Raw genomic sequence first — 22,551 nt, 5'->3', positions numbered from 1 at the left:
GAAGACTCCAAACCTCCCTCCACCCGCTCATTGTAGTGTTGATGCATGTGTGTTCTAAGGTGCAATTAAAACCCAGGAGGGCATGGAGCTACCTGCCAAGGAGCAGCAGGTAAGCGCATAGTCCCTCCTGCTAGCCCTCAATGACTAAGTGTATTTAAAATTGAGAGGTGGGCAACGACGTCAGGGGTGAGGTATACACCCTGATGGTGATTTGGTCTCCGTGATTGTGCCCACCCCCAAGATCCTATATGTATGTGTAATGAGAGTGTGAATAATGTGAATGTCTAAGTTGTGGGATAAAATTGAGGCAGAGGCAGCCAGAAGGGGACAGGGGGGGGGGGGGGTAGCCTCCTCTGCACCCTGGTGACATACCCCCACTCCAAGGCCCTGCATGTGTGGGTGGTTGTGGAGGAGCGGGAAGAGGGAGGCAGCTGGCGATGGGGAGGGAAGGAAGGGAGGGGCAGGTAACCCCTCCCTGGGGCCAGCTCCCCCGCTGACCCCAGTAGGCACTCCCACCCTCCGCGACCCGCCAGGGAAGGGGGGCCCAGGCCCATCAGACCGGGGCCCAGTGCAGTAGCGCCCCCCGGCTCCACAGAGCCCTGGACAGTCCACCCAACCCCACCACAGAGAAAACTGCACCCACCCCACCATCCACACATCTTCCAGACTACATAAGACGGTAAACGCCCAGGCTGAGATCTTCCTCCACCTCTCCTGTATCTCCCCCTCCTGCAGAGAGTTCCTGAAGAGAAGAAAGCTCCTGCAAGATGTGACCATCCTCCCCACCAGTTGAAGAGCCCCCCAGGCGGCTCGACGCACCGGCGGCACCCTGCTCCAGGGCCGGGCCCCCATGCACCCACCCGCCCACAACCCCGGCAACACACCAACCAGGACCCAAGAGAAATTGGACGATAGCTTGAGGGAAATAAAGGGTCTTTGCCTGGTTTTAGCAGGAGACTAATGTTGGCAGAATTCATATTTGGTGGTAGTCTGCCCTTTTCCTCGATTTTCTGCAACATGCTGTGGAATACTGGTGCCAAAATTGTCCAGAATTCTTTGTAGAATTCTGCAGGGAAGCCGTCTGGACCTGGAGCCTTATTATTGGGCATACTTATCAGGGCTTCCTGGAGTTCACTTGGCGTCAGTGGCGAATCCAGTTCCATTGCTTGACTGTCTAGTAATTTTGGAAGAGTTACGTTGTCAAGAAACAGATCAATTTCATTTTTAGATGGGTTTATTTGTGGTGAGTATAAAGTTTCATAGAAATCCCTAAAAATGTTGTTTATTCTTCCAGGATCATATATTGTGTTCCCCGATAAATCTTTAGCAGCACATATAGTTATTTTTTCTTTATTTATTTTTAGCTGGTTAGCTAGAAATCGACCTGATTTGTTACTGTGTTCAAAATTCTGCAAGCGAAGTCTTTGTATAAGGAATTGTGCTTTTTTATTAATAGTTTCATTTAATTCTAGTTTTGTTTTGCGTATTTTGTTCAATGTTTCCTGATCTTGGTGGGACGCGTAGGCTTCTTCTAGTGATTTGATGTTTTTTTCTAATTCCTGAATATTTTTGTTTTCTTCTTTCTTTTTGTGTGATGAGAAAGAAATTATTTTACCTCTCATCACAGCTTTCCCTGCTTCCCATAGAACAGAAGCAGATATTCCGGGAGTGTCATTAAAGTCTAAATATGAAGTCCATTCCTTTTTAAAGTATTTAATAAAGTCTTCATCTTTAAGTAGTGATATATTAAATCTCCAGTTTTTACTTGGCGTAGTATTATTCTTGTGCATTAGTGTTAAAGATACAGGAGCATGATCGCTGACAGCTATAGGATGAATCTCAGTGTCTGAAATGTCACACAGCAGTGAGCTGCTGACCAAAAAATAATCCAGACGAGAGTAAGAGTGATGAACATGCGAGAAAAAAGTATATTCCTTACTGGTGGGGTGAAGAGAGCGCCATGCATCGCAAAGACCAAAGTCGTTCATATACTGTTTGATTATATTTGTGGACTGCCAATTGCGCTGAGTTCCTGTTGTGTTGAGCCTATCCATTTCTTCATTTAGTCCAAGGTTGAGGTCACCGCCAAGAATGAGTGTGCAATCAAGGTGTTCAGAGAGTGCACTAAAAAAACCGTGGAAGAATGAGGGTTCATCAACATTTGGACCATATATACTTACAATACATAGTTTTTTGTTCAATATTGATAGTTTAATAATTAGAAATCTACCCTCTGGATCTATAACTGTATCGAGTACTGTAAAATTAACATTTTTATGTATTAAAATTGCTACTCCCCGTTGTCTAGAATTATAACAGGCTGCAAACACGTTAGGAAACTCAGGTGTTTTAAGTTCATTTAAACCTGTGACAGGTTTGTGAGTTTCTTGTAATAAAACAACATCTGCCTGTAGTTTTTTAAGCTGGTTAAATATTTTTAACCTCTTTCCTCTGGTGCCAGCTCCATTTACATTCCATGTGACAAACCTCAGCATGCCCTTAATTGTGCGTGTATGTCTAATGATGTATGCTGGGTGTTTCGTTTAGACAGGTGGAGAGAATATGGAAACATCCCTTGTTTGTAAATAGAAAGAGAAAAAGAAGTGTGGTGAGAGACTCCATAAGTCTGACTATGTGTGTGAATATTCACTAATATGAACAAGCGTGGCTTGCTTATGTGTCCTGCAAGTCTGTGCGTGCTGTGAGGCTGTTGTGAATGTGCTGCCGTTGAGCTGATGTGTTTGCGTGATCGTGTTGTGAAAATATGGAGAAATAGAGGGTGTTGTTTGTAGGTGAGTGGGGAAGTAGGTGACCACAGCAGTGAAAGACAAGAGAAAGAAAGAAACCACATGAACTGTGAGCGACAACAAAAAAAAAAAAGAAACGAAACGGAAACATTCCAATTAAAGCAATGACGGAGGGTGACGGTGTTATATCTGCTATGACATCATATTGATATTACTAGCTTAAACTCATGTTAAAGGAGAGAGTGTGAATGAATAAGAAAAGAGTGTAGCGGGTTCTTATCTGGAGTGCAGTTAATATAACCACGGTGTGGTGCCGAGGTCGCGGTAAAGCTGTCCGTCCACGTAGAGCCGGTCCACGGCGATGACAGCACGGGAGCCTTTCTGGATGAAGCTACGTCGAACTGGGAACAGGACCTTGCGTCGTTCCAGGATCTCTTTGGGGAACTGGTCGTTCACGCTGAAGTCCGTTCCTTTCAGCTCTCTGCCGCGACTCTTCACCTGTTCCTTCTGTTTGAATTGACTGAATTTGGCCACAATAGGCCGTGGTCTCCCGGTCCGCGACCGCGCGCCCCCCAAGCGATGTACTCTATCGAAGTCGATGTTCTTTACGGTGTCCTCCGGCAGCTTCAGGTGGATTTTAATGAAGTTTTTCACCGTTGCCTCTGCGTCCTCTCCGGCAGTTTCTGGAATACCAGAAAACACAAGATTATCTCTCATGCTACGGGCTTGTAGATCGATAACGGACTCTTTTATTTTTTTATTTTCAATGTTTAGCTGGGTCACGTTATCGGTGAGAGATTTAACCGACTCCCGTAGCGTGGCATTTTCAGCGGCAAGCGTTTCCACCTGCTGCTGGCTGAATTCCAGGGATTCTCTCAGAGATTTAAATTCCCGGTGTAAAATCTCCACCAGGGACAGCCTCGCATCGAAACTGGACAATCGCTTGTCGATTGACTCCAGGATTTCTGCGATGTCTTTGCCGGCAGGCGATGTTGTACCGGGGGAGTCTGCCTGGCGACTTCTCTTCGATGACGGCGTCTCGATTTTGGCCGGGGAAGATGCACTCTGGGCCTTATGCATTACTAAATCTTGAAAACAGCGGTCGATGTAATCTTGGAGAGCGTCTAAACTCTCCCCGTTGTCCTCCAGGGTGTTAGAGATGATAAAACAGATGTTGTTAGTTATATGACAATTGATTAGTATATTTGGTAATACTGAAGCTTGGAAAACCTTTGTTAAACTCTATGCTACCATTTGCTTTTTCTCCGCCAAAATCTCCGGCGTCTGACGTCACCTACAACATCACTTCCGTCACTTTAATTGCTAACTTTGATTTATAACATTCCTGCTCCAATGGATGCATCAGAGAGCAACTTGGAGTTAGTCTCTTGCCCAAGGATACTTGACATACAGACTAGAGCACCGATTAGTAGATGACCTGCTCTACCTCCTTGGCAGCAACCCCATTTTTCAGCATGATAATGATCCCAAACACTTTGCCAGTGCAGTCAAAGCATACCTGGATAGAAAAACAAACACTGGAACAGTATCAGTCATGGATTGTTCTCTCCAAAGCCCAGACCTAAACATTACTAAAGCAGTGTGGGAAAATCTGGACAGAGAATGGAACAAAAGGCAGCCAACGTCCAAAGAAGAGCATTGAATGTCCTTCAGGAACCCTGCAGAACTATTTCTGAAGACTACTTAAATAAATTGCAAGAGTTCTAAGAGAGTTCAGGCTGCATTGAAGAATGGATGTAGCCATACAAAAAATCTAATTTAGTATTTCCATTCATGCTTGCATGTTTCAGTAAAGTGCTGCACCTCATTCCCATTCTCCTCGAAAAATATTAAGAAATGAAGGGCATGGAAGAATGGAAGAAAAGCTTGCTCCGTGCACTGCTGAAACAATCTGCAGAGGTTTCCATCGTGGGCTTATCTCTCTGTGAGGAAAAGCTATAAATGTGCCTGAAAAAGCCTGAAACACTTGAAACCCATCACTCACAAACGTCAGCTGACTGACCCTTGGAATCAGCAAAGAGCTGTGGAGCGATAGTATCAGAGCAATCCCTCGGACTGCATTCTTCTGGACAGAGAACTCTGATATTGTCCACTGGGATTGCCATACCTATCACAGCTGCAGTCTTCTGCTTCTTCTCAACCACCATTATGTCTGGCTAGTTGGCCAGTATGTCTGACTGGAACTTAAAGTCCCACAGGACCTTAGCCCTGTTCTTCTTAACCACTTTTGGCGGTGCCTCCCATCAGGAATTGGAGAACTGGCCTATTCTGTGCTTCTCTGATGTTGGCTTCCAGCCTCCTTCTCCATGGAGAGAAGTCCTGTCCCATTTTTTTTTAACATAGAATAGAATAGAATAGAATAGAATAGAATTCAACTTTATTGTCATTGCACATGCACAGGTACAGGGCAACGAAATGCAGTTTGCATCCATCCAGAAGTGCTTTAGTGATATAGACATATTACAATATATATTAGCAATAATATAGATATGTGAGTATATTACAGAAATGGGTCTATTATGGTATGTTATAATGTACACGGTATGAAGTATGTTGTGAATATTCTATAACTATAAGTATGTACAGGCTGTAGTGAGTACAAGCTATGTACAGGATATGAACAGGATATAAATATGAAAAACTATACAGAATATGAAATAAATAACTTTACAGAATCTGGGATATACAGCTATACAGAAATGGGAACTATGCAAGTTGTAAACAGTTGTAGGATTAAAAATTATCGAATGTACAGAATGATTATTTACACAGAGCTATACAGTAGTGCAGTTAAGATAAGTGAGGGTGTAGATAGTTTCTACAGAGGCTATATAAAGTGCTAGTGGTTGTGAGTGGTGGTTCACTCCATGTTATTATTGTGTGTTTGAGGGTACAGTTGTCCATTGTGGGTGTGTGTATGTTCAGTCCATGAGTTTAACGTGGGTCAGATGTCAGGAGGCAGAGTTCAGGAGTCTGACAGCTGTGGGGAAGAAGCTGTTCCGGTACCTGGTGGTCTTAGTCCGGAGGCTCCTGTGGCGCCTCCCAGAGGGCAGGAGGGTGAAGAGTCCATGTGATGGGTGACTGGGGTCTTTGATGATTTTCCCAGCCCTTTTCAGACACCGCTTCCTGTAGATGTCTTTTATGGCAGGAAGTGGTGCTCCGGCGATGCGCTGGGCAGTTTTCACGACCCTCTGCAACGCCTTCCGGTCCGAGGCAGAGCAGTTCCCGTACCAGACTGTTATACAGTTGGTCAGGATGCTCTCGATGGTGCAGCGATAGAAGTTCACCAGGATGTCTGAGGACAGGTGGTTCTTCCTCAGAGTCCTCAAGAAGAAGAGGCGCTGGTGAGCCTTCTTGACCAGCTTGGAGCAGTTGGTCGTCCAGGTGAGATCCTCGGAGATGTGGACTCCCAGGAACTTGAAGCTGCTCACACGCTCCACAGCCGTCCCCTTAATGTGGATGGGTGGATGTGGGTCAGCATTCCTCCTGTAGTCCACGATGAGCTCCTTGGTCTTCTCGGTGTTAAGCAGCAGGTTGTTTCTGTCGCACCACTCAGCCAGACGATCCACCTCCTCCCTGTAGGCGGCCTCATCGTTGTCACTGATGAGGCCAATCACCGTGGTGTCATCTGCAAACTTAATGATGGTGTTGGAACCATCAGCAGGTCTGCAGTCGTGGGTGAAGAGGGAGTAGAGGAAAGGGCTCATCACACAGCCTTGTGGTACACCGGTGTTCATTGTGATGGTAGATGAGCAGCGGTTATCCAGCCGGACATGTTGGGGGCGGTTGGTCAGGAAGTCCAGTAACCATTTGCAGATGAGGGAACTGATACCCAGGTCTGTCAGCTTCCTGATGAGTTGTGAGGGGTGGATTGTATTGAATGCTGAACTGAAGTCTATAAACAGCATTCTGGCGTAGGTGTTGTTGTTGTCCAGGTGTGAGAGGACAGAGTGCAGTGCGATGGAGACTGCATCCTCTGTGCTCCTGTTCCGGCGGTATGCGAATTGGTGGGGGTCCAGGGTGGGGGGAGACAGGATTTGAAGTGTGCTAGGACCAGTCGCTCTAAGCACTTAGTGATGATGGGGGTGAGTGCTACTGGGCGGTAATCATTGAGGCAAGATGGGTTGGAGTTTTTGGGTATCGGGACGATGGAGGTGGATTTGAAGCAGGCCGGTACCACAGCGTGGGCCAAGGACAGATTGAATATGTCTGTGAGCACTCCTGCAAGCTCCCCAGAACACGCTCTGAGAACACGCCCGGGGATGCCATCAGGGCCTGCAGCCTTGTGGACATTGATCCTGCTCAGCACCGCTCCTACATCGGTGGGGGAGAGAGTCATAGGTTGGTGGTCTGGCGTCATGTCTGCTTTGGTTGTGGTTGTGGGGTTCCCTCGCTCAAAACGAGCATAAAAGTTGTTGAGCTCGTTGAGGAAGGAGACATCAGAGGATGCGGGGGAGGGTTTGGTGGTCCTGTAGTCTGTGATGGTCTGGAGTCCTTGCCACATGTGTCGGGGGTTGGAGTTGGAGAAGTGTTCTTCTACCTTCTTTTTGTAATGGTGTTTGGCTTTTTTGATGCCCTTCTTTAGATTAGCCCTGACTGTACTGTAGGCGTGTGCATCTCCTGACCTAAAGGCAGTGTTGCGGGCCTTCAGGAGGAGACGAACATCCCGGTTCATCCAAGGCTTCTGGTTGGGGTACATGGTGATCCGTTTCTGGGTGGTGACACTGTCTGTGGTTTTGGAGATGTAATCCAGTACAGATGAGGCGTACTGGTCCAGGTCTGTGTGGGTGAACATATTCCAGTCTGTGTTTTTAAATCTGTCCTGGAGCACTGCGTCTGTCCCCTCTGGCCACACTTTAATTGTCCTCACAGCAGGTTTCACATGTTGGATGAGTGGTGAATACCGTGGTGTGAGGAACAGGGAGAGATGGTCCGATTGTCCAATGTGGGGGAGGGGTGTGGCTTTGTAGGCTCCAGCCAGGTTGGAATACACATGGTCTAAAGTCTTGTCTCCTCTGGTGTGGCAGGAGACATGTTGGTGGAATCTGGGGAGGACTGTCTTTAAGTTGGTGTGGTTGAAGTCGCCAGCAACAATAAAAGCAGCCTCGGGGTGTTTATTCTGGTGTTTGTTAATGGCTGCAGAAAGTTCTTTCATGGCCAACCTAGCATTAGCGTCGGGGGGTATATACACGGCAGTGAGTATGATCGAAGTGAATTCTCTGGGGAGATAATAAGGTCTGCATTTGACCATTAAAAACTCCGCATTAGGTGAGCAGTGACTCTCAGTAGTAGTGGAGTTCATGGCAATAACATGTTACATGTTATTGCCATGTAATTCAAAATGAGCTAATATCTGTCTCAAAATGACACTTTTTTTCAGTTAATCATTTTGATCATTTTGTATGTTTTTCTGTATTGTGTTGTGAATAAAATATAAGTTAACAAGATTTGCAAGTCATTGAATTTTTACTTACATTTAACAGTTTCCCAACTTTATTAAAGTTGGGTTTATATACATATAGAACTGTACTCGATCTAAAATATGATGACCATTTGAAATTTACATCCTGGCTGTAGGTGAGTGAGTGCTCCCAAAAAATCCCCCCCCCCCCCCCCCCCCCCAAAAAAAAAGTCTTGAAAGTGGAAGTTCTTGATTGTTATTATATTAGTGGTATTATATTCTACTGTGCTATTCAGGAAAGTGAGGCAGAGACAGAGGTCATCCATGGCAAAGACTAAGTAAAGTCTAAGTGGTGCCATGACACCAGTCAGTCAGAAGTGCCAGCTTAATGCCAGATCAATATATATATATCTGACCTTTTACCAGACCAGAGGCTCATCCTTATGTGTAATAACCTAACTGAAACTACATGTACTATGTTGAATAAATGTTCTAATCAAGAACCTCTACTAAAAGCTTAATAATAGAATATAAAAGTATAACAGACAATTTGAATAACCTAGTAATTCAAATAGCCTCGTCTAACCTGCTCCTCAGAATAACTTTCGGTTTCAGTTCTGCAAAGCCTGCAACTTCCTGTCAACTGCAACTTAGTCTTTCTGAAAGACACACACACACTGTTTAAACATCTGAATGCAATATCAATGCTGCAGTTTATATTATTAATGCAATAGTAATGATGATGATTATTTAACAATAGCAGTAAAATAATTTCCCTGCTCCACAATATACACTGAACAAAAATATAAACGCAACACCTTTGTTACTGCTCCCATTCCCCATGGGATGGACGTAGAGACCTAAAATTCATTCCAGATACACAATATAACCATCCCTCCCAAACAGTGGTCACAAATCAGTCCAAATGTGTGGTAGTGGGCACATCTGCCATATTGCGATAATCCATCCCACCTCACAGGTGTGCCACATCAGGATGCTGATCTGACATCATGAGTAGTGCACAGGTGTACCTCAGACTGCCCACAACAAAAGGCCACCCTGGAATGTGCAGTTTTGTCTCACAGCAAAATGCCACAGATGCCACAAGCAATGAGGGAGCGTGCAATTGGCATGCTGACAGCAGGAATGTCAACCAGATCTGTCGCCCGTGCATTGAATGTTCATTTCTCAACCATAAGCCGTCTCCACAGGCGTTTCAGAGAATATGGCAGCACATCCAACCGGCCTCACAACCACAGACCTCGTGTAACCACACCAGCCCAGGACCTCCACATCCAGCAGGTTCACCTCCAAGATCGTCTGAGACCAGCCACCCAGACAGCTGCTGGAACAATTGGTTTGCACAACCAAACAATTTATGCACAAACTGTCAGAAACCGTCTCAGGGATGCTCAACTGCATGCCTGTCGTCCTCATCGGGGTCTTGACCTGGCGTATACGACAGCGTGTACCAGTTCCCACGAATATCCAACAACCTCGCACAGCCATTGAAGTGGAGTGGACCAACATTCCACAGGCCACAATTGACAATCTGATAGACTCCATGCGACGATGTGTTGCACTGCATGAGGCAAATGGTGGTCACACCAGATACTGACCGGTTCTGGGTCCCCAGACCCCCAATAGCGCAAAAAACTGCACATTCCAGGGTGGCCTTTTGTTGTGGGCAGTCTGAGGTACACCTGTGCACTACTCATGATGTCAGATCAGCATCCTGATGTGGCACACCTGTGAGGTGGGATGGATTATCTCAATATGGCAGATGTGCCCACTACCACACATTTGGACTGATTTGTGACCACTGTTTGGGAGGGATGGTTATATTGTGTATCTGGAATGAATTTTAGGTCTCTACGTCCATCCCATGGGGAATGGGAGCAGTAACAAAGGTGTTGCGTTTATATTTTTGTTGAGTGTATATATATATATATATATATATATATATATATATATATATATATATATATATAAAGAAATATATGCACATACATTTTTACAGCGTATTGTGTTCTGTATCCTGATTGGCTGTAGACCATTGTCACTCAGTCTCGTGCCGTGTCTCCTGTACAGTACAGAACTCGTTCAGTTTGTCAAATTTACATAAATCTTTGATCCTAGCAGTGTGACTCTGCTGTACTGTAAGTTTGTAAGTTTTCTCCCCAACAAACACAACAATGTTGACGAAGCGTTTTGCACCGTCAAAGGCAGCTGCGGGTGCCTTTGGTTTAATTCTATAATACTGGACTTATTTTTCTACAAAGGTTTGAACTTTGAGGGTGTTTAAACAACAGAGAAAAGTGTGAAAATGTTCATGTCTGTCTGAGAAAAGTGTATAAAGTGTGTAAAGAGGAGTCTTGGAGTCTTCTCCCACCCCCGTTCTCTGCGGCCTGCTGGAGCGGGGGGGCTAGGAGGAGTTGGCCGTCCGACTGCGGTCTGGAGTGTGGGGCCTCCCCGCTGCTGCGGAGTCGGGGCGGTCTGCCTCTCCCCACCGCAGGGAAAAGGGTAACACCACCTGGGTCTGGGTGCAGTTCCCCCCTCCATGGGCAAGGGTACCTAGACCCGGTTCGTAGAGTACGCTTGGGGAGTGTGATCGTGTGTACAGCGTCTCTTTATGTCTGTCTCCACGTTGGTTGAGTGTGGAGTAAGTGCATATGAGAGCATGAGGGTGGGAATGGATGTTTGTGTCTGTGTGTGCCTGTATGTCTGTGTCTATATGTCAGGTTGGGTATCAGACGCCACCTCTCTGGGGACATCTCAGGCCCTCCAAGGTTTGGAGGCCTATCTCCACCCACCATCACTTCCCCTGCCAGTGGCGGACTCCCTCAGGTGTCGGTGCGTTGGTGGTTCTTTGTGTCTGGGGGTGGGCGTCCGGGTACACACCGGCTCACTCCTTGGCGGCCGCTTATCGGGGCCTGGAGCCTGGGGCTCGCTCGGGCCACTTCGGAGGTGGGGTGCCCCCGGCCTCTTGGCCTGGGGCTCGGTCACTCAGGCACAGCTGGCTGCCGGCGGAGCTCACGGGCGCGTCACTGCAACCCCCCCGGCTTCTGCTCCGCGGCTGCTGAGTGAGCCCTCATCTGGGACTCTCCTCAGCTCTTACTGGGACAGTGGCACGGCTGCCCCTCTATTGGTCTTCCTTGGTCTCTTGTGTTCTGGGGGCCTCTGGATGTCTGGAGTTTTGATCTCCTCCATACCTGCTTCATACCCTGGAGGACGGGGCTGTGGCTCCCCCACACTCCCTAGCAGATCGTTACATGGAGAAACCTTTGGAATGCAAGCATGCTGATCCACACAGGTATGCACACAGGTGTACACACGGGTATTCACAGACACGGACTACAGCTTTCTTGGCTGCTGCCTCAAAGCACACTGTGCGCTGTCTATCTTGCGTGCTGCACAATATCGTTTATTATTTAGTATCTACTGTTATCTACTGCTAGCTAGTTTATTGTGATGGTGCTGTTTTTTTATTATGTTGCTCTTTGTTGTTTGCTTTCTCTTCTGTTTTTTTCCTCCATACAGGTGACCCAGGTGTTTTGTTTTTTTTTGTTTGTTTGTTTTTTCTCTTTCTTCCCCCCCTTCTCACCGTCTCTTCTCCCCTTTGGTTTTCTTTCTCTCCCTCTCTTTCTTTCATTCTTTCTCCCTGTCCTATCCCCCAGTCATGTCTGTCCCGTTTGTAGCAACTGAAAATAAAATAAATTCATAATTATAATAAAGGTCAATCAAATGGACCAATATGGCAAGGCCATGATGATCCACTTGGTAAAATAAATCTGCTTGGCATCTTTTTTGGCCTTAAGACAACAATTCTGATGGCTAAAGATCCAAACGGGACACAAAAAAAAAAAAAAAAAAAAAAGTGTGTAAAGAGGAGTTTTACAGCCCCCGGATCCAGGGAGGGCCTGTTTTGTATGAGCCTGGGCCACATAAAGCATATAAACCAAACCATAATCAGGCCAGATATGGCATGCCATCACATAAATAGTGCCATCATTGCCAGGCCTAGCCAACATCTGGTTGACATGCACCCTGCCATGATGCCAGTCAGTCAGAAGTATCAGCTTGACACCAGATCTGGGCCAGACCTGTCTGCTATGTGGGCAGAGGCTACAGAATGTGAATGACGTTCAGCAGCTTCAAGCAACTATAGTAGAAACTTTACTTCCAGGTGAGTGATTGAAGCGACTGCTAATGAGAGACTCTGTTGATGACCTGCAGTAAATAATTTAGAGGGTTAACTAAACAACCAGAGCCTGAAATGTCCAAGCAACCAGCCACCAGCTCCAAAGAAATGTGAATCGCATAAAAGTCCTCCTGCGATATTTCTGACTTCCACACTCTTCTGGTGTTTTGTGGCACCATTCTTAAGCCAGTTGTGATAACATTTAATAATCTTCTCCCACTAGAAGTTTATTAAAATAAAAAGTTTTAGGCCTAATTTTAAAGTTAGTGTCTGAAAACTGAAACAGACATAGGAAATGTTTCTGTAGCAGGGAATTCTGATAGCTGAGGAGTCCCTATCTGTAGGAGGACTCTGGGAAGTGCTCCGTCGGGATAATATGGTGTTAGGATTCCTTTGAGATATTCACATTTTATTAAAATCACTTCAGGAGTTAACATGGAGGCAGTATTGTAAGCAAATTTCCAGTTGTTTTCTGATACAACTGAACAAGCCAGTTAACTGTTTTTTGCTGCTCTGAATTTATATTCGAATATCAGCTGTGAAGGACCTTTTTGCAAACCTCTAACTCAATCATCATTTCATCTTTTCAGTCTTACAGATGTACTCAAAATAAAAAAAAGCTCTTTTCACATTTGGTCGAGACGTGTTTCTTCAAACTGAAATGCTGTGAGTTGTGTCTTTACAAGTTCTGGTTGCCATAGAAACAAGGTTGTTAGAGCCTGGAGATGCACACTTTTAGAAAGTTTGAAAACATAATAAGCGAAGAAGAAGAAGAAAAAGATAACATAAGAAAAGTGAACCAATAACTCTTTTTGAAAAGTCTTCAACAGACAGCCATGTCTTCAAGGCCCAGAAGCCAGAAGCAGTTTTCACAGTAAGTTTTTGTGGAGTGTTTCTACTGTTTTTCTCTGTGAAGCCCGATTCGGTAAATGATGTATGCTAATTACTTTTTACTGTTCTTGCAGGAACACGTGTGGTTTGGGGGAAAAGAAGAAAACCCATGATCAGAGTGTTGTCCTGTGTGAAATGCTGAAGGGAGAAAGACAGCTCGCAGGGCTTAAAGCCAAGGATGAGGAAGGCACACAGGTGTGAATTTGTCACTGGCATTTCTGGCAGTTTAAGGTTTATCAGGTAGCCAGTGTTGGGACTAACGCGTTATGAAGTAACGCGTTACAGTAACTACGTTATTATTGTGGTAACGAGCACCGTAACTAGTTATTATGCCAAAATCAGGAACGCGTTACTCGTTACTGGGATTTAGATAGGCTTGTTATTCGTTACTTCATGTGGTGGCTCTCGCGGAGCTTCCACAGATTCAATAACATTAGCAAGTGGTGGAGGCCAGCAGGTGGATGAAGGAAAGGGGAGGCAAGAGGAGGAGAGACCCGAAGCGGCCGCCCGTCCGAGTATCAGGTGAACTGACCTTCAGGTAAGAAGTTATGACCTGCAGTCTATCTGGGTCAGATATAAACCAAGTTTAGTTGGAGTTTATTTTCGTTGTGTTGACTTTTTCGTACTGCGTGCTAGCTAGCATGACGGGGTTTCTATAGAGATTGACAGACCACGTGACTTTCGCGCATTGCATGCCGGGAACTCGTGGCAAAACAATCCAAGTACCGCATCAAATGCAAGCATTTGCAGCACCGCAAAACGTTCATTCTCCGGTTCCAAAACCTTCTTGCTTTTTCTTTGCCCCCCAAAAAAGTTATGTTCAAAACGAAGGAGAACAATGCCGGTCCGTACAAAGACAGACTCGACGAAAAGTCAAAGAAAAGATAAGAGGAAAAAATCAAAGGAGTGAAAGGGTCAGACCCTTACGAGCACACAGAGGGACCAAAGATGTTAGCGTGCTGCCCAACTTTCACCACGCTCATATTTATAATTATACGGTTCTTGGAGTGAGTGCATACACTCGTGAAGTTTAGTAACTTCAGGTCACTGCAACAAGCCCAGGTACAGTTTACCGACGGATGGGTACAGGACCTTGAAATGCACCGTGTAGAAAGTAAAGACCATTGTACCTATCATAAGTTTACCAGTCTCACAAATCGTCTTCATAAATACACATTCGTTAACTGTTTATTAATAGGACCTTTGAGCTCAACGTTAATTAATTAGCAGTGGAAATAATTTCTGGTACGCATTACAGAAATGTAGCAGTGACAATAATATTGTATGCTGTAATCGTACTGGGCAATTAGTGATAGAAAACAACAGTTTTATCCTGTGAATAAAAGTATATGTTTTTGTCAATGTACCATGGTAATAACAGAAGCGAAACGCAATATTGAGTCAGGACAATTTACTATTTATGCACAATAAACAAAGGAGCATAGCGCGACAATTTCTGTTCAGCGCCAGACTTGCTTGTAACCTATATCACCAATTATGTTATGAAAAATGATGCATTAACTACTACAAAACACTGACCTTTGTGTAAATGCTTGGAGCAGACTAACCTGTGAGCTGGAGTGTTCTGGGACGTTATATTTGCTCTTTGAATGGCTGCAATCCAGGCCATCCGTCGCCTCTTTGTTACTTCGGAAACATGGCTCGAACAATTTCTCTTCAACGACGTAATCCGATAACAACCGATCTCTTTACCCGTCAGCTTCCCGTGGCTGTCATGCGACCGGCTATTGCAGTTAATAATACAACGGCTTCTTGACATTTTTGTGTTTCTTTTTATCGCTGTGTAACTGATTTCAATTGAAAGCCTGCGTGCGCTAGTACCTCTTGCCACGAGTTCCCAGAATCCTTTGCGGTTTTACCCCTGAATGACATCACATTTTCAATCTCTATACAGCTGGGTGGTGCTATGTTACTGATGTTGAACTTTATTTTGTTTATACGGTTAATTATTAGAGTTTCCAACCGTCCTGTAAAAAACGGAATTGTCTCATATTCAGAGAAATTATTACGCGTTTCGTATTGAGGTGAAAAGGAACAATTTGTCCCAGACTTCAGCTACAATGAAAAAGACACAAAGCTGGAGTTATTCTGTGTTTACGCTGCACAGCTGCCTCTTCTTCTCTCATTCTCTCCCCTCCCTCTCCTGTTTCTACTTCAATCATGAAACTGATCAATGATCAGCTGATCTGCTTTTCCCTCTTGTTTATTTATCGTCCGCTTTGCACCAGAAAGAGGAAACCACCGGATGTCACGTTAAACAACAGCAGCACGTTTGATCAGCTGTTGTTAGAATTTATTTAATATTACTTTCTAGTATCAGCTGATGTTTGCTGGAGCCATAAAGCTGGATATGTGGTGGTTTTGTCCCAGTCCAGCCCTGTATGCAGCTCATCTGCAGTCTGGTGTTACCTACATCTTCCTATTCAGAAGGCAGAATTTCCGAGTTCTGAGTACAATCAAAAAGCGCCACGACTGCAGTTTTTGTGTTGGATGTAAAAAGCGCACATGACGCTGTAACGTAGGCTAGAATCATGGCGGTGGTCAACGACGGTCCAGGCGTGGGATTTCTCTGTGTTCCCCGGGCCATCTTGTTGATTTTCACGTTTTGTTGCTTCCTGTTTTATTTTGTTAATCTGTCTCCATCTTGTTTTCTCCTGGTTAGTTTCAGCTGTTTTCCCCAGTGTTTTCATTTCCCCCGATTACCCCAATGTGTAATTAAACCTCTGTTTGCATTTGTTCGTTGCTGCCTTGTACTGTTTACCCGCCTGTGTGGCCTGGCCCTAGTTCAGCTTCACTTGATATCTCTTCAACACAGATGTTTTGGATACGAAGCAGTTGTTTCTTGAGAGTCTGTTGATAGCTTTATGTCCTCAGTTTTAAGCTCTTTTCAAACAAACGGTTTCACCATAAGTACCCTTGAGGCCTACTGTCCTGAAAGTCATCACAAGTATTCCCTTAGTAACGTAAACCTTTTCTACTTTGTGTGCATTTCTGTAGGAGCTAAAAAGTTTGAAGGACCAGACAAAGGAGCTGCAGGATGACATTAATAAAATACAGGAGCGCTTTCATGAAGCCTTTGTTGAGGTACTGTAGAAGACCATTTCACACAAGCTGAATTTCAGTTTTATGGTTGGAACGAAACTCAAATTGGACCTGAAACTGTGTAGGATGAAGATGCTGATGATGCTCTGGAGGAAGCGAAGGCAGACAGCAAAGAGTTCATTCAAAAGGAGGCAGAGTTAGAGAGATTAAAGAAAGAGTATGCTGAACTGATGGAGAGGAGAGAGGAGCTACAGCATCAAGTTCAGAGGCACTCAATGTACAAGCACTTCATGGAGCGTGTGCTTAAAATAACAAAGGTACAGTATTTTTATTTCATGCTAACAGTAATCAGTTCATTTAAATAATGTCTTTATTGTCAGTGCACATGCATATCATGTGTGTATATATATATATTATTTTTTGACTTTTGGATCCAAATCATTTTCACCCCTCAGCTGTTCCAGGCTAATGGTGGGCGGCGTGGACAACTTGGTGAATGTAATAACTTGGCGACAAGTATGAGGAGACATATGATTTTGAAATTCATACCATAGCTGATCTACTACGTCATTTTTTTTTTACCCTTATCTGTGTTTCTATTGTCCTGAACCGTCTGCCAGAGGACAGACTTTCAAACAAAGTGACCAGGGTGGGATGAACGTCTCATTGTGGTGTTTTAATTTTACTTTAATGTTATTAATGTCCTACTTTGAGGCAATAGGAATTGTCAAAGACTTTACAGGCGAGAGACAGGCATCTGATGATCTTCTGGGTGATGATGAGGACCCTTTAGAGCACTTTCTTCTCTGATGCTGTGCAGCTGTCAAATCTCATACAGATTAAATATGTCAATCTGCACTTTATGGAGCAGCAAGAGAAGGACACCAGTTGTTTTTTAGTTGACTTGGTTCTTTCAGAGGATCCTCGGGACAAGAGCAGGGACATAGAGACTGGCCCCGGTGTGGTAGAGGGTTAGCCCTGATGCTGGGGGAGACGTTGTCCAGTGTATCTGCTCTCCTTGTAGCTGATGGAATTTAGGATTAACTGCTATTAAATCAGCGTGGCTGAAGTCCTTGCTATGATGTGAACAGCCTTAGGATACATCCTGTGACTGTGTGATGCAGATGAACAAGAGCCAAGTTAGCGTCAGCATCTGGTGGAATATACACAGCAGTTATCACAACAGTACCAAACACTGTTTCAGAAATATCTCAGATATCAAATATCAATATTTGACTATTTATCCATCCATCCATTCATGACTCCCATGTTAAAATACCAGCTTTACAGTATTAAAAAGCATACAGTTAGAGTCTGCAGGAAAATGTAGTCCCAGTGCTGTGTTGAGACAAGCACAGGTGAACTATTATCAGTCTAATAGCAGAACCCACAAGCTAAACAAAATACCAAAAGGGGAACACTGGAAGCTAACGAGGAAGAGGAACAAGAAGCAAAAGCAGACAATGAGATGAAAAAATAGGGGAAGACAGAGGGGTGAGTGAAGGAACCGCTGAAAGTCAAAGGGGAAAATGAGACTGGGAAAAGTAAAACTAACAGTAACCATGCAGAACAGGGAATACCGAAATAAAACAGAGCCAATCAAAGGTTGCTTTTTGTATGAAAACGTGTGGGGGAAAACCTGCTGTGTGTCAAACTCCAGCACAGAGAGCACAGAGCACCATCCATAAGTATTGTATCAATTATTAATGATGATAATAATGATGTTAAACAGTGATTCCTCCACCGAAAACACTGAAGATAAAGCTGCAAGCAAAGCTGTGTGTATGTCTGTGTGTTACAGTTTGGGGATACTGAGGCTCTCGCAGACTACACAGAGAGTCTGCTCCATTTTCAAGATCAGTTCTACCAGAAGGAGATGAAGTTGCAGGATGAGGTCGACCAGCAGAAGAAAGCACTGTTAACCCTGCAGGACCAGCACAACTTGGTGGTAATGCAGAAAAACAGTCTGCTGTCTCAGCTCCAGACCGAGCTAGAGAAGACTCAGGCCGAAGCTCTCACATGGGTACCGGACACAATCCTGGATCACATCCCTGCAGCAGAACTAAGGCTAGGTCAAATATACACTGTGAATGGCATTATGTGTTGCTGTCTTCATACAGGAACAAAAGTGGAACCACATTCAGGAAACAGCTGCAAAGAAGACACTACAACTGGGAAAGATTAAGATGGCGATCCTAAACCTCTATGAAATGACAGCAGGTGCCATAGGAGAAAAGGAAGGAGTTGATATGAATGACACAGAGACGCAGCTGAACAAGGTAAACTCGCAGATCAGTTACTGACAAAGAGCTAGAGCAGCAGGAAATGATCAACATAACCGCCTGTTCTTCTTCTTATAGCTGCAGGTGTTCTCTGAGGATGAAAATGACATAGTGAAACAATATGAAGCCAGACTTCATGCAGCCAGTGATGGAAAGAAGCCAAACAAGGACAAAGGGAACACAAAACCCAGAAAAAAATGAACGCATATTCAGTTTCTTGGCATACCGAATCATTTATTACTTCAAATAAAGGTTGAAAATATTGAGGTTTTTGAGCTGTTTTCAAACTGAATATAACTGAATAGTTAATATTTTAGCTAGGACAGGTAACTTCAATAATACCTGAAAACTCAATTCCATGTGCAATCAGCAGCTGATTAGTTACTTTGGAAAGGCTCCTTAGTTTGTCTTCCTGGCTGTATTTATTCAGTTAGCAGTGGTGGAGCATTCGAGTGGAGCTACTGCGACTGGTTTTAATTTATTTATTTTGTTTTTCAATCCAGTGCCTGTTTTATTAAACAGTAGAATCAGGACATATATGTGAACCCAGCTGTCATCCTTAGTAGGCTGACACCTCAGACACACACTCCACGTCTTAATGTTACAGTATTTAGGATGTGCACTCTCAGTGACATTAAAAGGAGGCAAAACCTCATTATGTAGTCCTCATAATAAAGCAACTTGAGGCAGTTGTAGTTGTGAAGTGGCATTGCATACATATACATACATATACATACAATACTGTATATCCAGAAAGCCTACATGCAGATGGTTTTGGGTGTCCACGTGACTGTTATGCAAATCATTGAAAACACAGAGGACAACACTGCCACCCTGTGGACATCAAAGAGTATTTTATTTACTCAGTGAACGAGCCCATTTATTTTCTTGGGCTGGTTAGATGTGCTTCTAATTAATAGTTAGGTAGAAGCATGTTGGATATTTGCTGAGGTTGTTGCATCTCTTAATCACAAGATGTTTACTCAGAATGCAGCAAAGCTCACACACAAAGGCACAGCCATGTGAATACAGTCCAGTGCAGTTGTGAGTAACACATCAGTGTAGATGTCTGTTGAACTAATAAAAATGTGACATGAGATTGTTTTTGGTGTCATTTCTAAAGCTCCCTGTCAGCAGAACTACACAAAAACCAAGAACAAAAATCAATGAACTCAGCTGAGAGGTGGAGCATGTGCAAAAGAAGAAGCTGCTACATTTTGGTGCTGGTGGACATTTGTGACATGGCTTTGGCCTTACTGGCCTTAAAGATTCCTTCTTGTCTGCTGCTGTTGTTTCATTAACAACCTCAGATATTTACAACACATATTTGATTTTGCTCTCAGAGTGAACACAAAGCACCAAAGACTCATTCAAGAACAGGAAAGAATGAATGAAAACCTGATTCTGTGTCATATAGCAGAAACTCAGTGCCACTAGGGATACAAACGTGTTCAAGGTAACCTGCTGAAGAAAAACACAAGCATCGGTATGAGAAAGAAGAGTGATTTAAGTGACTTTGAGTGTGAAACTGCTGATCTACTGAGTTTTTCCACATGACCTCTGTAGGGTTTACAGAGAATGATCTGAGAATGAGGAAATTACGATTGGCGTAATGACACCCGGTTACGCCAATCGGAGGTCACTAAAATCAATATTGAATCGGTGTGCAACTTTGCCAAAACAATGTCGGACTCTGTAGTTTTCTCTGGTCCCCTCCCCAATCAGACCAGGAGTGACATGTTTAGCCACATGTTCTCCTTTTTTTTTTTTTTTTTTTTTTTTTTTATGACATCAGAAACAGCAGTATGCGACATTACGTGATGGCAGAGCTTCAGTTCATCCTTTGTCATTTTTTTTTTTTTTTTTTTTTTAATAAATAGGACAGGGGGAATGAATGAGAGAGAGAGGGGGAGAGAAAGAAAGAAAACCAAAGAGGAGAAGAGACGGTGAGAAGGGGGGGGAAGAGAGAGAAAAAAAAAAAGAACTCCTGGGTCACCTGTATGGAGAAAAAAAAAAAAAAAAAAAAAAAAAAAAACAAACAGAGGAGACAGCAAACAACAAAGAGCAACATAATAATAGAGAAAACAAAGCACCATCACAATAAACTAGCTAGTCATAGATATCAATATTTACTAAATAATAAACGATATTGTGCAGCACGCAAGATAGACAGCGCACAGTGTGCTTTGAGGCAGCAGCCAAGAAAGCTTTAGTCCGTGTCTGTGAATACCCATGTGTGCATACCTGTGTGGATCAGCATGCTTGCATTCCAAAGGTTTCTCCATGTAACGATCTGCTAGGGAGTGTGGGGGGGCCACAGCCCCGTCCTCCAGGGTGTGAAGCGGGTATGGAGGAGATCAAAACTCCAGACATCCAGAGGCCCCCAGAACACAAGAGACCATGGAAGACCAACAGAGGGGCAGCCGCGACACTGTCCCAGTAAGAGCTGAGGAGAGTCCCAGATGAGGGCTCGCCCAGCAGCCGCGGAGCAGAAGTCAGGGGGAGTTGCAGTGACGCGCCCGTGAGCTCCGCCGGCCCCCAGCTGCGCCTGAGTGACCGAGCCCTAGGCCGAGAGGCCGGGGGCACCCCACCTCCAAAGGGGCCCGAGTGAGCCCCAGGCTCCAGGCCCCGATAAGCGGCCGCCAGGGAGTGAGCCGGTGTGTACCCGGACGCCCACCCCCAGACACAAAGAACCACCAACACACCGACACCTGAGGGAGTCCGCCACCGGCAGGGGAAGTGGTGGTGGGTGGAGATAGGCCTCCAAACCTTGGAGGGCCTGAGGTGTCCCCAGAGAGGTGGCGTCTGATACCCAACCTGACATATAGACACAGACATACAGGCACACACAGATACAAACATCCATTCCCACCCTCATGCTCTCATATGCACTCACTCCACACTCAACCAACGTGGAGACAGACATAAAGAGACGCTGTACACACAATCACACTCCCCAAGCGTACTCTACAAACCGGGTCTAGGTACCCTTGCCCCTGGAGGGGGGAATTGCACCCAGACCCAGGTGGTGTTACCCTTTTCCCTGCGGTGGGGAGAGGCAGACCACCCTGACTCCGCAGCAGCAGGGAGGCCCCACACCCCAGACCGCAGTCGGACGGCCAACTCCTCCTACTAGCCCTCCCGCTCCAGCAGGCCGCAGAGAATGGGTGTGGGAGAAGACTCCAAACCTCCCTCCACCCGCTCATTGTAGTGTTGATGCATATGTGTTCTAAGGTGCAATTAAAACCCAGGAGGGCATGGAGCTACCTGCCAAGGAGCAGCAGGTAAGCGCATAGTCCCTCCTGCTAACCCTCAATGACTAAGTGTATTTAAAATTGAGAGGTGGGCAACGACGTCAGGGGTGAGGTATACACCCTGATGGTGATTTGGACTCCGTGATTGTGCCCACCCCCAAGATCCTATATGTATGTGTAATGAGAGTGTGAATAATGTGAATGTCTAAGTTGTGGGATAAAATTGAGGCAGAGGCAGCCAGAAGGGGACAGGGGGGGGGGGGGGTAGCCTCCTCTGCACCCTGGTGACATACCCCCACTCCAAGGCCCTGCATGTGTGGGTGGTTGTGGAGGAGCGGGAAGAGGGAGGCAGCTGGAGATGGGGAGGGAAGGAATGTTCTCCTTAAATTGCTGGCTGTCTGAGTGGTGTCCCAGAAACGATGTGGGCTTCATAGATAATTGGCAAACCTTCTGGAGGAAACCTGGTCTTGTTAGGAGAGACGGCATCCATCCCACTTTGGATGGAGCAGCTCTCATTTCTAGAAATATGGACAAATTTATTAAACCCCCCAAAATATGACTATCCAGAGTTGGGACCAGGAAGCAGAGTTGCAGTCTTACACGCTTCTCTGCAGCTTCTCTCCTCCTGCTACCCCCCCAAAAACCCATCTCCATAGAGACTGTGTCAGCTTCTAAAAAGACAAAAAACAAA

General features: G+C 45.0%; 2 protein-coding genes across 3 annotated transcripts; one reads left to right on the top strand and one right to left on the bottom strand.

Moving 5' to 3' along the window:
- Positions 1 to 1,028: 1,028 nt before the first annotated feature.
- LOC308398620 (uncharacterized protein) lies at positions 1,029 to 4,052 on the bottom strand. Of its 2 annotated transcripts, none has more exons than XR_013971977.1 (2): positions 3,594 to 4,052; positions 1,029 to 3,430 (listed from the first exon to the last, which is right to left on the bottom strand). XR_013971977.1 is itself a non-coding variant. In XM_080885369.1 (2 exons), the coding sequence occupies exons 1-2, from the start codon at positions 3,825 to 3,827 to the stop codon at positions 3,039 to 3,041; spliced, it is 474 nt and encodes a 157-aa protein (XP_080741495.1). In that variant the 5' UTR covers positions 3,828 to 4,052; the 3' UTR covers positions 1,029 to 3,038. The 2 variants fall into 2 exon arrangements, 1 of the variants encoding a protein (XP_080741495.1); XM_080885369.1 differs by having other exon boundaries at positions 3,746 to 4,052.
- A 9,344-nt stretch (positions 4,053 to 13,396) lies between these two features.
- Positions 13,397 to 18,863, top strand: LOC308398640 (coiled-coil domain-containing protein 42 like-2-like; the record flags this gene model as incomplete). Its single annotated transcript, XM_080885388.1, has 6 exons — positions 13,397 to 13,456; positions 16,280 to 16,366; positions 16,450 to 16,641; positions 18,126 to 18,347; positions 18,445 to 18,603; positions 18,685 to 18,863. The coding sequence occupies 6 exons, from the start codon at positions 13,397 to 13,399 to the stop codon at positions 18,805 to 18,807; spliced, it is 843 nt and encodes a 280-aa protein (XP_080741514.1). The 3' UTR covers positions 18,808 to 18,863.
- Between the last annotated feature and the right edge of the window lie 3,688 nt (positions 18,864 to 22,551).

Source organism: Rhamphochromis sp. 'chilingali' (assembly GCF_963969265.1).
Source record: "Rhamphochromis sp. 'chilingali' genome assembly, chromosome: 6".
NCBI classification, from domain to species: domain Eukaryota; kingdom Metazoa; phylum Chordata; class Actinopteri; order Cichliformes; family Cichlidae; genus Rhamphochromis; species Rhamphochromis sp. 'chilingali'.
This window is presented reverse-complemented; position numbering and strand designations above follow the sequence as displayed.